This window comes from Stegodyphus dumicola, chromosome 12 (genome assembly GCF_044657685.1).
Source record: "Stegodyphus dumicola isolate Sdum_Otavi_A_Nest chromosome 12, ASM4465768v1".
Classification (NCBI taxonomy): domain Eukaryota; kingdom Metazoa; phylum Arthropoda; class Arachnida; order Araneae; family Eresidae; genus Stegodyphus; species Stegodyphus dumicola.
In genome coordinates, this window is record NC_140779.1 from 94,206,235 (window position 1) to 94,219,647 (window position 13,413).

Sequence of the window (13,413 nt, forward strand, 5' to 3'; positions counted from 1 at the left end):
TAACACAGCCCTAGCGACGTCGACGATCCTCGAAGAATATAGAAGCTGGCACTTCGGGGTGACAAAATGGATTCTGAAGAGCTGACCAGCATGGCAAAAGCGTTAACGATGTGTACTGGAGAAAGTTTTGTACCAGGACAGTGACGACAGCAGTTGTAACGTCGCTGACCGTAAGGAGATATTTTCATTCCTTTAGAATGTTTTTTCTCAGTCTAGCTATGTTTTTTAGATGAAATAATTCGTTTGCACTTTATCTCGGTAATGGACTTTTTCTTAACTTGTTGGAAGATGAGCCTTCGCTGGATATTCATCTGCATCACCAAAGGGCGTACCATTTCGGGCTTCTTTGGCTAGTCGTCTTGCTCATGTCCAGAAATATCGACGTGCGCTGGAATCCTTGTAGGGTGCAGCTTATAAAACAGTTATTATTGTGTTTATGAGCACAACAATATCCTGGGTAAGTTGAGAGTTGTCCCTCTGGATCGCCTGGAGTGCTGGTTTAAAATCAGAGACAATTATGAAGCTACTTAAATTCTGAATTACTTTGGAGTGAAAAATATCCAAAGCACCCTTTAGCTACCAGTTCGCAAGTATAATTTGGGATAATGTCTCAAATATAAATTTTATAGGATTCATGTTCGTTGTTTGCGTATATGAATTCGATGCCAGAACCTCTTTATTGAGGTCGAAGTCAGAGGAACCATCTATGTGACAAATAGCTAGGTTATGAACTGAGTTTGTAAGATTTAAGGTGTGAGTGCCTTTCTCTTTATGTCAAGCAGCTAATTCTTTTTGTGCAAGATTGTAAGAGATTTAAATTGATAATTGCCTATGGACAGGGAAGAATGGAAACTAGATCTTCTTTAACTATGTTAATAGCTTCATGTTCTAAGCCACTTTCTCTGTAACATTGAGGTTAATGGTGAGTTAGCGCCAAGCTGACGACGGTTTTTGTGATTGATTTTTGTCGACAAATTTGGCGAGAAAATTGGCGCCAAAATTAGCGCCATAGCTGGCGATTATTTTTTTTTTTTTGTCTTATCCCTATGAAACTGTAAAAGTGTATAAGTAGTTTAAATCAGAAGTAGTAACTTCTGATTGTGTTTTGTCATATAATGAGAAGAATTGTAGTACGAGTACTTGCGAAACATTCCGTAACTGTGAAATGTTTCTTTCGGAAAAATAAATTTTATCAAGCTATCATTGGTTCTGCATGCATTCAATCCATTACAATTCATTAAGGATTATGGTGATTATATGGCATCTCTTTTCTAAGTACCTAATTAGCAAAAATCACAGCTTTTATTCAGAGGGAAAAAAATCTCTAATCTCTTCCTGCGTTATAAAAATACCCATAAAACATATTTTTATTTTTCTTCTAATCAGGAAAATATGCAAATATCAAGCATGAGAATGAGTTGCTTTGCTTGCAAAGTTTACCGAATATTATAACTTATTATAGCCACCGAATATTATAACTCATTAATTTCTCATAAAAATGAGATTTTATTTGAAGACTTGAAAATAATTCTAGGTAAAGGATGGCATTCATTACAAAATAATATCAGCGTTAAACTTTTCATTACAATACATAAATCTGAAGATTAAGTAATTACGAAAACTGAAACATTTGATACAGTAACGGTGCATAGACATATGATCTGTATAAAAGCTACACAGATAGCCCTACAACGCAACGCAATTCTAATAATGAACTGATAGTCACGAGGTTGATTTTGTAAGGTAAATATATTGCTGAAGGTATATTGTTTCCAGAAGGCAAATTTCAAAGGTGAATGAATTTGCCGCTATACGAAGCTCAGACAGCTCGTATATTGTCTACTTACAACGTCAAAATTACAGGGTTATAGTGCATTTATATATTTTTGAAAGGGTTTATAATAATCCAAATGAGTTATAAATGCTTTTTAAAGATGACAAAAATTCATTCTTTCTTAGGATGATAATATAGATGATATATATAATTAATAAAAACCACCTAATGAGCATTTATATGTTACTGGCAATGTACGAATTTCCACCATTCTGTTGCCTTTTATAAAAAGAGTGACATTTTTAAGCAAAGTATAAAGAAAGATAATTATTGTATATTCACCTAAGTATTGTATATAATACCTAAGCATTCTATAGAATGGCAATTTCTCTTTATGCAAAGTATGAAAACCAGTTCATAATAAAACCATTATTTAAAAGATGATCATTCTTTAATACAAATGTTATTCTGAAAAATAGTGAGATTACCATTAATGTTTTTAATTACGTAAAAAAATAGTAAAATTGTTTTGGCAAACTATAATAAATTTATGTTCTTCATCTGGTTGAGAATGCTGGTAGCCAGGCTTAGGGATGAAGATTTACTTCATCCCTAAGCTAACTAAAGTTGACTAAAGTAGCATGTTTTGTTATTCCTAATGCTTAAAACTCGAATTTCGTTATTCTCTTACCTGCAATGGGATTTTAAACGTAATGAGAGTTCTTATTAGTGTGCTTATATTTGCATAAGTTAATGTCAGTACGCTTTTGAACGTAAAAGTATGATAGTGTCGGCTACTTTGCATAAAAATCGCGAATAAGGCCATCTAGCTCTCTCGTGACATCACCATGAACAGTGCGAAAAAAACATTCCGATTCGTTGAATGATGCAACAAGTGATTCTTTCGCTTTTAACGAATGGGATAGGTTTCTTTTCACTCATCAAAGTGATGTTACGAAAAGCTGGAAGGTCTCGTTTCTCAAGAGTCGCGATCAGATATACGAGTCAGATTCCTAATCGTCATTTTTGCAAGAAGGAACCTGATGAGCCATATCAGGACCAGGTAGAAGGTTGGCAAAACTTTGGACTAGAGTAAAATTTCCCTCCTGGAACATTTTTGACTCAACCGGCTTCTGCCGCCTAATACGGAGTCCAGCCTAAAGGGTTAATTCATACAGTTGCTGCAATTATTAATTTCAGCAACTGTGTCGATCTAGTTCAACGTGTGCGACTGATCATGATATTTGGCAATACTTTATTACAGAATATAGTACTATCAAATTAAAAATTTTTTTACTCCAAATTAATAAAAATATTTTGAGATAACCTTATAGGGCCATTAGGGTATTTTTATGCGGGAGACGTGAAAAATGTGCAATGTCCTCACCGGATCCCAAGTCTGGACCTCTCGAATGCTCACCGAGCGTGCGACCGTTGCATCACAAAGGAATGCATAAAGGAGAGAGAAAATGCCTCATCAGCCATCACTGGCACAGAATAAGGGAATCCGACCTTATACTCCACCTTTTCAAGGACGAATTGAGATTATAGGACCCAATCGCCAAATCCTAGTGGTGAAGAAGCATTATACAGCACCTATTAGTTGGGACGCCACAGCATTTATTAGGCATTTTTGAAGTAGGAGAAATCACGCATGTGCAGTGCCTTCGCCGGGACTCTAATCTTCACCTCTTGAATACGCGTCGAGTATGCTAACGTAACACAACGAAGGCATGCAGAAAGGAGGGAGAAAATACCTTTTGAACCTAAGTACTTTACTTCTATATCTGTTTGCTCTTTTAGAGCGAAAAGTATGTGAATAAATTGTTTGTGTCTGAGCGGTTCCGTGAGGTGATTTTATTAAAAATTCTTCACTGTGAGAAACAGAAAAGTTTCTCTTTACGGTAATAATAAGTTTAAACTTTATATCAAATGTTGATAGTTCTGGAAAAGACAGTAGCAAAAATTTCTGAATTCAAAAAATGACTCAAAAGTTTGTAACGATTTCAAAAACATACAAGAAGTAAATGTATAAATGTAACGGAGTGCCCAAAATGAAGCACAAACAGAGAAAATTATCTTGGAAGGAGAAAATATTCAGTTCCAAATTTTCATAAACAGAACTGCTTTGCCATATCAGTAATTAAGATTATCATAAAAAAGGTACTGAAAATCGTTCTAAATAATATGTTATGCTACGTGATTAATTTTTAAATTTTAACAGATTTCCTTAATGGATAGCTTTCATTACAATTCTGATAGTAAGTGTTGTTGTTATTCGTAAGGTACTTCAATCGCTACAAAGAAAATTTTAATTACATTAACTCTTACTGGAAAACTTTTGTTATTTTTGTTCAAGCTCTAATTAGTTATCCCAGATATTGTTCCAGTTTAATCAAGTTTTGAAATCATTCCAGACTTGACTCAGTATGTGTGTGTAAAATTTCTGAATTTGCTTATTGTGATTTTGCTGAAAATTTCTAAACATTGGCATATTAATAAAAATCCTTTTATCTTGTAGGTATCTTATGTAGCTATCGAAGCAAAAAACAGAAAAACACTCAGCGATACCTTCTCCGGGATTTGAACCCCGAACATTTCGAGCTATCTGGAAGTAATTCCACTTACTCTATGCAGGAAGGAGATAAGAAAAAAGGACATTCCTCAGAATTTTAGAAATTTAAAGCAGAAAAATAGTTTTGAAACATGTATTTCAGAAGGAACATACTGAACATCGTATACATAGACTTAAGAATTTTATTAAAAAAATTAAGTGCTATTAATCTTCTATATTTATGCGTGCTCTTTTAAGTCTTAAAAACATAACTTTCTAGTACTCTAAATAATGTACATTGTACCGTATTAGTACTTGTTACTGAAACGTACTAAGAACAATAACATTTTGTACTGTCACTCCTCAATGGTGACATAAAATTTAGTGAAGAAATACTTAAAAAAAAAAAAAAAAAAAAAAACTTTATAATTGCTTATAAAATGATTTCATGATATTTGTGTCATGATGTTCAAAGAGCATGTAACATTGACACCGAAATTACTTCAGTTCCTTAAAGTAAGAGATTTGTAGCTATAGAAGTATTCCTTATAGAATATGCAGTTGTTTAAATATCCATTATGTTTGTGGAAAATCTTCACAAAGAACTGTTATAGCGTACACAGAGTGTTTCAAAACTTTTAAAACGTGCAGTCAGCCATGTGTTTTAAAATGACACATTTCTATTCAGTTTTCGGATCAAATGATTGATTTTCTCCTTTCTTATCAAAATTTAAATTGTACTGATATTTGTAGGAAAGGAATTTTAAGAACTGAGGTATTTAAATACAATGCACAGAAGATATAAATATTGTTTTCGAATCTAAATGCTTGTATTTTTCGGCTTATCAAAATGCAGAAAGGAAAAAATCTTTTTTTTTTTTTTTTTTTTTTTTTTTTTATACTGTTTGTTTCATTTGATCAAAATATATCATTAAATACAAAATTCAGGAAACGAAATGCTTTTATAATTGATTCATGCTTTATTTAATGTAAACAACTAGGATAAAACAAACAGATAATAAATGTAAGAGTAAATTTAAGAAAATGTAAACATAAAATGAGGTAAGGAAAGAACAATGAAATAAAACATATGTGCTTCCGTTTAAAACTGCAAAGAAATAATTGGGAAACGTCTCGCTTTTGATTCTTCTCATATCAAGTACAAAACAAATGTGAACAAGTAATACAGTATTTAATAACATTAGGTAATACAAATAAGCCTCTGTCTCTTCAATATACCAACTCTACTATTCTTTATTGGCAACAGAATATAATTAAAACAATGCAAATATGTATTATAATTATGCAAAAAATTATGCTTCATTGGGGTAAAATTATTAATAATTGTCCAATTCTGGACTTATTCCCAACCGTTAGAAATAACGCAGCTTCACGAATGTGATTAAGGAACAAAGATAATTAATTCCTCAAAAGTTGAAACTTGTTCAGCTCTTGGTAACAATTGCAGAGCATGTTCTTGACTTCCTCATGATAGAGTGGCAGTTTGTTAAAGCAGATAAATTAGCTCTACTTAGTTATGAGGGAGAAAAGGGAATTACATGTTCACTCGTTCATAATTCTTGGGGGAAATTTCAGTTTCCTTTTGTCGTGCCTATATTAAATTCTAAAAGTTTCTCGTCCAAATATTTTAACCTTGCTTTTTAGATAACACATTCTTTAAACCAAAGAATGAGATTTTGTACTACAATGTATAAGTTTTAGATTTTTATTTTATTATGAAATATAGTTTAGAGATATCTTACTTACTTTCCATGTAACATTTATGGCTCTCGATGATAAAGTAATGGCTTTTACATCTTCTGGTGCATGTCTTGGAGCTAAAATTGAAAAGAAGTAACTTTAGGAAAAGATAAGAGAACCAATTCCAGTAATTTTATAATCATTATGAAGTTTGTAAGCGTTCTGAAAAGTATATTTCAATCCTTGACCGTCATTATAGATAATTTTCTTACTGATTTTTGAGCAAACGTTTAAAATAAAATGCTTGTTTACCTAATAACTTCTCTGTGTTGCTACCGTTACCTGTTAATTAATCAATTTTGTCAACATGAAAAAAAATCTAGAAATCAATCAATAAATAAATTCTATACCATGTTATTTTTTGAAACAGTAATATTTGAGATCAAGCTATAATAATAATGTAATTACTTGAGAAATATTTTACTTCAAAGTTTTCGAAATTTAGGTAAAATATTTAATTATATTTCTGATTTCAAGGGAGAATTTGTTTTAGGGTGGAATGGAATTTTGAGATAATTGTTCCATGACGAAGAGTATTATGATGTATAGGTATATTTTAATTTTCTAATAGTTTTTTTTTTTTTTTTTAATATTTTCTAATAGTTTTTTTTTTTTTTTTTTAACTTTCTAATAGTTTTTTTTTTTTTTTTTACAAGCTTTTCCGTTATTTTCTCCTTTTACTGCCTGAATGAGGTTTTAGGATTACGTTTTATGTAAATGAGGAATTCTGGGTCACCTTACTAGAAAAGCCTAGAAAAGTGTAGAACAACGTGCTCTTCTTTCCGTCCAACGTTGTTGCTGCTAGTCTAATCTTACTGCTATTTGGCCGAATTTTTAAGTGTCGGCTAGAATCTGTAGGTAATCTTAAATAAGGGCCAACTATGTTAGTTAATTCTGTGCAGCTTCGGCTGGTTTTATTTTAGTTATATTAGTTATTACTTCTGATGTTGAGTTAGAGCCCTGTTGGGGGCTTATTGTATGCTCGAGAAGGGACTATCTATTCATCTATTTTGAGTTGGAATAAAGGGTAATTTAATGCTTCTTTGGACTGCTCACTGAGTAGAACTTTGCGATAAGTGACTACGTAGTTCTTCAGTATTCTCTCTCTCAAGGATTTCTAATTTAGCTAGGATATTACAATACCTTTAAACTAAAATAGTTAAATTTTAAATTAAACCCTTTAAAATAAGTGTATTCCCAAATAATGTGATAGTAAAAGTGGTTTTTAAAATTGAGATAAAAGTAATTTTGCTCAGCATATCAAGATTTAAAACAAATATGCTTCCATAAAGCTTAGTATATAAGCCTCCAGTAACTGAGATTCCACTATTCTGAAATAATTTTCCTACTCGACAAAATTCAAAGGTATATATTCTTCCCTTCAAATACTAACAATATATAATAGCTATATATTCTTCCCTTCAAATACTAACAATATATAATAGCTATATATTCTTCCCTTCAAATACTAACAAAAGATTGTACTCAATCTTGGATGATTCACCAGTTTAATCATTCATTTATTTACTTTGTAAATATTTAAGCAAATGTTAATGGATAATATGGGGTTTTGAGGTAATATCAGCAATTTCTAGGATATCATACAATTTCCTATCAAACAGAATAATTATTAGAGAATTTTCTCTTTAAAATTTGATGTTTATTTCAATAACCAAATTTATTACAATAATCTTAAATTATTCTTCATTTTCCATTAGAGCTTAAATCCGCTTGCATGAAGTACATCATTGTCGAAATAAATTTTGGGAAGCTTCTTGTAAAGTAAAGACTGAATAATTAGCTGGAGTAAGGGAGAATGTGCCTATAGGTTTGTAGTATTAATCATATTTCGAAATCATCAAATTTCGTTTTAAAAGATGCCTATCCTTTTAGATAAGAAACACCAAAATTCAACATAATGGATGCCATATAATCTTATTATATTTTTTTGCTTAACAAATAAAATTTAAATCGCTCTATGCTTATGTATCTCGCAAAAATTTCAGGCTATTACTAAAATTAACATTAAAATTTTTCTTTTACTTAACTTGAATAAATTATTATTTTGCGTTTAATGAACAATGTAATCTATTTGTTCCAACTCAAAATTAATTACTTTACCACATCAATATTTAATTTTTTCATGTTATAATTATTTCCCATAATTGAGACTACTAAATTTCCTCCGTGGGGGTTTAACCTCCGGCCTAATGAGTCGAACCACCAATCTTCCAATTGTTAACTGTATATGCTGATCCCTACAGCTCTATTTATTACACTACAAACGCACCCAACAGAAAGGCTCTGATTCCTTACATTCACCACCCATGATTACAAAAGGCTGAGAAATGAGTCGAGACTCAATGAGAGAAATCAAAGTGGTGACCAATTAGGTCGGGGGCAATTATGGAAAATATCAGGTTTTTCGAAGCGGAAAAAGCAGAAAACTAAATGTACTCTTGCCGGGAATAAAACCACAGATTTTCCTGTTAATAGCTAGATTTCAGTATGTACACATGTAACAGAAAACTTTTTATTTTTCAAAAATTTAATATTAATTTCGGTTAATTTAAAAGCTATAATTTTTCTATACTTAGCATAACGAATTATTAACATATTTTAACGTTTTATTAATGTAGGGTGTTGTGTACTTTCTGTACACAACACCATATAGATCTGTACACATATCTGTACCACATATCTGTATACAACACCATATATTAATAATACGTTTCAGAGGAACCTCTCAGGCGGGAAAGTGGTTAGTAACCCTCACAGCAGTACTGAAAAGCCGAGATAGAATCCGGGAGAAGACATGGAGTAGGCATGACAATTTGTCCGTTCCTTCATTGGAAGCAACGGTAGTCCAATTATTAGGTGCCTCTATAATAAAGAGACCATCGCTTCTGGCCTTAGTTCTGGCCTACGCTTATAAAGGGCTAAAACTCTCCACTAGGAAAAGAAAAGAAAATTTCAAGTGGTATTTGACAGAATACACGCTGTAGGTCAAAACAAATTCCATCTGCAACTGTTAGTCATAATTAATTGCAATTTATGTCGGTGAGTCGCAATACTAAAAAAAAATGGGAAACACTGATTCAACAAATTCAATTACAGTGAACCTTCTCTAAGGCAGTTAGCTCGTTGTTAGATGCTTTTGGTCTGCTGTAGCACATAGCTTATCTAGCTAACTTTTGGTCTGCTGTGACGATGGATACTATACAGCGGTGAATTAGGAAAAAAGTTTCGATAGTTTCGAAATCTCTGAAAATCCCTTAAATATTCTATACTCGGTAGAATTACTAACCTAATGATAGAGAAAATAATCCTATATCTCTTAATACTTTTCCAGGCTTAAAGCGAGCAGTGAAAACGTACTGACGTATTTAAATACTTTGTTATCGCTGCCCCCCTCTTTTTATATTTTAAAAATTTTTTCCATGCTTTAGTCGAATTTTCCTTAACTGAGAAATGGATGATAAGCACTTCCTTATGTCTATCATTCATGAGAGATTACTACAAAGGAATTAGTGATAAATATTCCCATTTATTTTGCATACATGGATGAATATATATTAACGTAAGATATTTCAGTCTCAGTGTTTTAATGTACGTGTGTGGTTTGTACTCCAGATAATAAGAAACCCACTTTCTCAACCATGACTTGCTCTTATTTAGATTCAAGATACTTCCGCTACATCCTGAAGGCATGAGTGGAAGTGCGTATTTTGAGATAACACTATTTTATAAAAAACAAATTCTTGTGATGACTTCTAAACTCATTCAACCATAAACTATTAACATTTCTAAAATTCTTCTTAAGTTTTAAGATAAAAGGAATAAAGTGTCGAAGTCAATGGAATAATCACAAGAAAAAAATTTCCTTATGTAAACACTCATTATGTGATTTGAGGAAGAAAACTGTAACTTTAGAAATTTCTTTACGTGCAAAGATTTGACTTTGATATCAAATACTTACAATAATCTATCAGTTTCAATCAAAACTTCTTTTAATCTAAAATGCTACATAAAACTGTTATATAGAAAATTACATAATAATCAAGAAGAAAAACTAGATTGTCTTATAATAGCGTAAATATGTTTCTTTTGGACATAAAGGGTGTTCATAATTGTTCACCGGATAAATGTATATTTTAAATAATACAGAATCCAGAATAATAAATACTTAGAGGAGATAATTGAAATTCTCAAAGAATACAATGGGACAAAAATGACGTGAACTTGCAAAAGAATGTGTAAATTATATTAAGCAAAAAAAAAAAAAAAAACTTCCGTCGTTTAAAAAAATTAAAAATATTTTCATGAAATATTTATCGGGCGTTTACTATATTTCGAAGTTAAACAGCCCAATTTAGAATGTCATATACTACAGAACAGATGAGAGAGTTTTAATAAAACTGATCGATGCATATCGTGGCTCTAATTACTGTCTTCGCATCTAAGAATTTTCGCATCTGGAATTCTTTCAAACAGGCAGTTTTGAATTTTGACAGGTAGGTGTTAATCTAAAATTTCTATACAATTAACTACTAGATAACTTAGCAAATTAAGCATAGCCCTTTCATATTTAATTGACATCGAAGTTCTTTATTCAGAAATTATTACACATATTTCGCATCTTGAACCAGTTTCAACATACTTATTAATATAAAGAGATGAATCTTCAGCGATATTTCATTATTACTAATAGAAATTTTACCAGTTTCTGCAGGTGTTTTTAACCGATCAAAGCAGCCTGTATTCGAATTACAATAGTATTATGCGAATTTAAAAATTTTTAAAACTCGCAGATGGACTTATTTAAAATAAAACAAATTATGCATAAATAAAATAATTAAAATACTGTTAACTGCAAAGAAATGCTTTTGAGAAAATAGCGGAATATCAGAAGAAAGGTAATTTTCTCAAAATTTTAAAGCGATTGTTGCTTGCACCAAAAGCGTAAGTGCTAGTACTGTAGCCTTAATTTCGAACCTACCAAAATAACAGTAGAGTAGCTGGTTTAGAATCTGAACATGAATAACTTATTACTCCACATTCACTTCAGCTATACGTCTGTCGTCAACTTCGAAAAGGCACACAAGCTGTCTTTCGCTTAAGAATTTTACATTTTAACCTTTACAAATCTGCATTTATTTATCTTGACAAATATTATAAAAGAACCAAATACGTATTGGAGTAATCTCACAGACAAGCGTGGAATATTGTAAAGGATTGTAGACTGGTAGAAACATTAGAGGTATTGAAAACTTGGGTGTTGGCGAAATGATGGCACTCAAAAAGAAATGTAACAGCAATCTATAAGTGAATTTTATATACAGGTGGCCTAAGAAGAATCATTAAAGTGCAGAACGGGTACTGAAACTGCGTGAAGACTTTGTTGCTGAAGTTTCTGGAAAAATCTGCGAAACAAATTTCGTGGAGCCACTACACAGGAGAAATGGCTAGTAAATTTCCAAAAGAAATTTAAAACAAAAGTATTTGTTTCACAAAATATTCGTTTACGTATTATTTTATCTATAAATCAATGCTATAAAACTATACATTTAAAGTACAACTGCAATAGAACCGAACCCATTTCTGTTTTAAGCAGTTGTATGCCTTAGATATATCATGAATGGTAGAATGTTCTTTATTACGCAAAATAAAACCGCTAAAATATATGAAGACGTTACAAAAAGATACTAAGCCGAATACCTTCGTGAAGTTTTTATAATTTGTTATTCGTAAGGCGAAATTGCCATATTGTTTTTTTTATCGTAATTATTATTTATCAAAAACAGCAACGGTATCTGAAATTCATCTTCATTTGCGCATGCAGAATTGGATTTTCGAAGTCCAATTGTATGCAAACTTTCTTTAATTTCAAGGCAATATGTGCATATCTAAGAAAAGATACGATTTTTCTAACTTTATATAACGCAAAAGTGTGAATACTTCTAAGCAACTTGTTCTTTTGAGATTAGCAAAAGATAAACATTATGTACTCACACTAACTAAGAGCATTTTTTACTGGCAAATATTATGAAGCAATTGTGATTGCTTCACTGCAGAATTGCAGTTTTTAACTTCGAGCATTTCTGCGAACATCTGAATCTTAGAAATTTTAAAGATATATTTTTGTCCCAAGAATGTTGGTTACTTCGTTGCACGCTCCTCGGTGCCTGAGCATGCTGGTATCAAGGACAACGAACTTGCTGATGCCTCTGGGAAATAAACTGATGCTGTTTCTGAAAACAATGTCCCTTTTACAGATAACCAGAAATAAAGTGAAGCAAAGACAGATAACCAGAAATAAAGAAGCCATATGGCAGCTGCATTGGAACTGTCAAAAAGAGAATAAGATATCGCAGGTGAAACCCTGTGGGAAGTACTGAAACTTGGGAGGGAATGGAAAGGAGGAACTCGTGCTGACTCTCCATACAGATCGGTCACTGCAGATTAACACATCAGCATCTATTGAAAGGAAATAGTGAACCGATTTGTTTATAATGCTCCCTTAACAGTGATTCATATTTTAACCTTTCGTGCTTCAGAAACACAACGGTTATTTAATTTTCCAAATATGGCTAATAAGAAAAAATCCTCATATTCATTATATTTAAATTCTTTAACAGAGACTAATTTGAATTTTTCTGTTTTTGTTTTTTGCATCGTAAAAAATTTTCTATTTGTGTAATTTGTAACGTATTTTTTCTGTGTCATTGTATGCATGTTAATATTTCTTTTTTTGTGTGTGTGTGTAAGAAAGCTAAGACAAATAGGGAAAAGAGACAATTTAACGAGACTTCTTTTTCTTCTAATTATTTGACAAATATGTTAAGTTTGCGTTTACAAGTCTCACTGAACTTCAGAACGAAATTTGTCAGTGCTCTCTTTTTAATCGACCAAGTTTGGAACTTCAAAACACTTTTCCCTTGAAAAGTTCTGTTATGAAGCTCCAGACAGGGAAGATTAAAACTTTTTATTCATAATAATTTTTTTACACCATTATTTCCATTGTTTACTTTCTTGTTCCATAGTTTTATTTCTTCTTTAACATCAATGTCCCTGTTTTTCTTACGTTTTTCTTTTATGTAGTTCATATAGTCACTTACTTGGTAAAATTCGGGTCTTATTATTGATAGTTAGATCGTTCAATGCTTTTAAACTCTTTTTACAGTAGGATTTAAGATGGTTTTGTTTTTATCTGCTTACCTGTTTTTAGTACATTTCTTATTTTCGTTGATATTTGTTTTCATTAACATTTCTTAATTCATTAGGAATTAGCATAAAAGATTATCATGCTCTTGTGGTATTTTAA

The 13,413-nt window shown here is 31.5% G+C and overlaps 1 protein-coding gene across 2 annotated transcripts in view; it reads right to left on the reverse strand.

The window, feature by feature from the left end:
- LOC118186257 (cell adhesion molecule Dscam1-like) overlaps positions 1–13,413 on the reverse strand; it is a 1,080,749-nt gene that overhangs the window by 208,698 nt on the left and 858,638 nt on the right. For both annotated transcript variants that reach the window (XM_085806701.1, XM_085806700.1), the window contains exon 16: positions 6,096–6,166. In XM_085806701.1, coding sequence (XP_085662827.1) covers positions 6,096–6,166 — 71 coding nt within the window. The remainder of the gene's footprint in view (positions 1–6,095; positions 6,167–13,413) is intronic.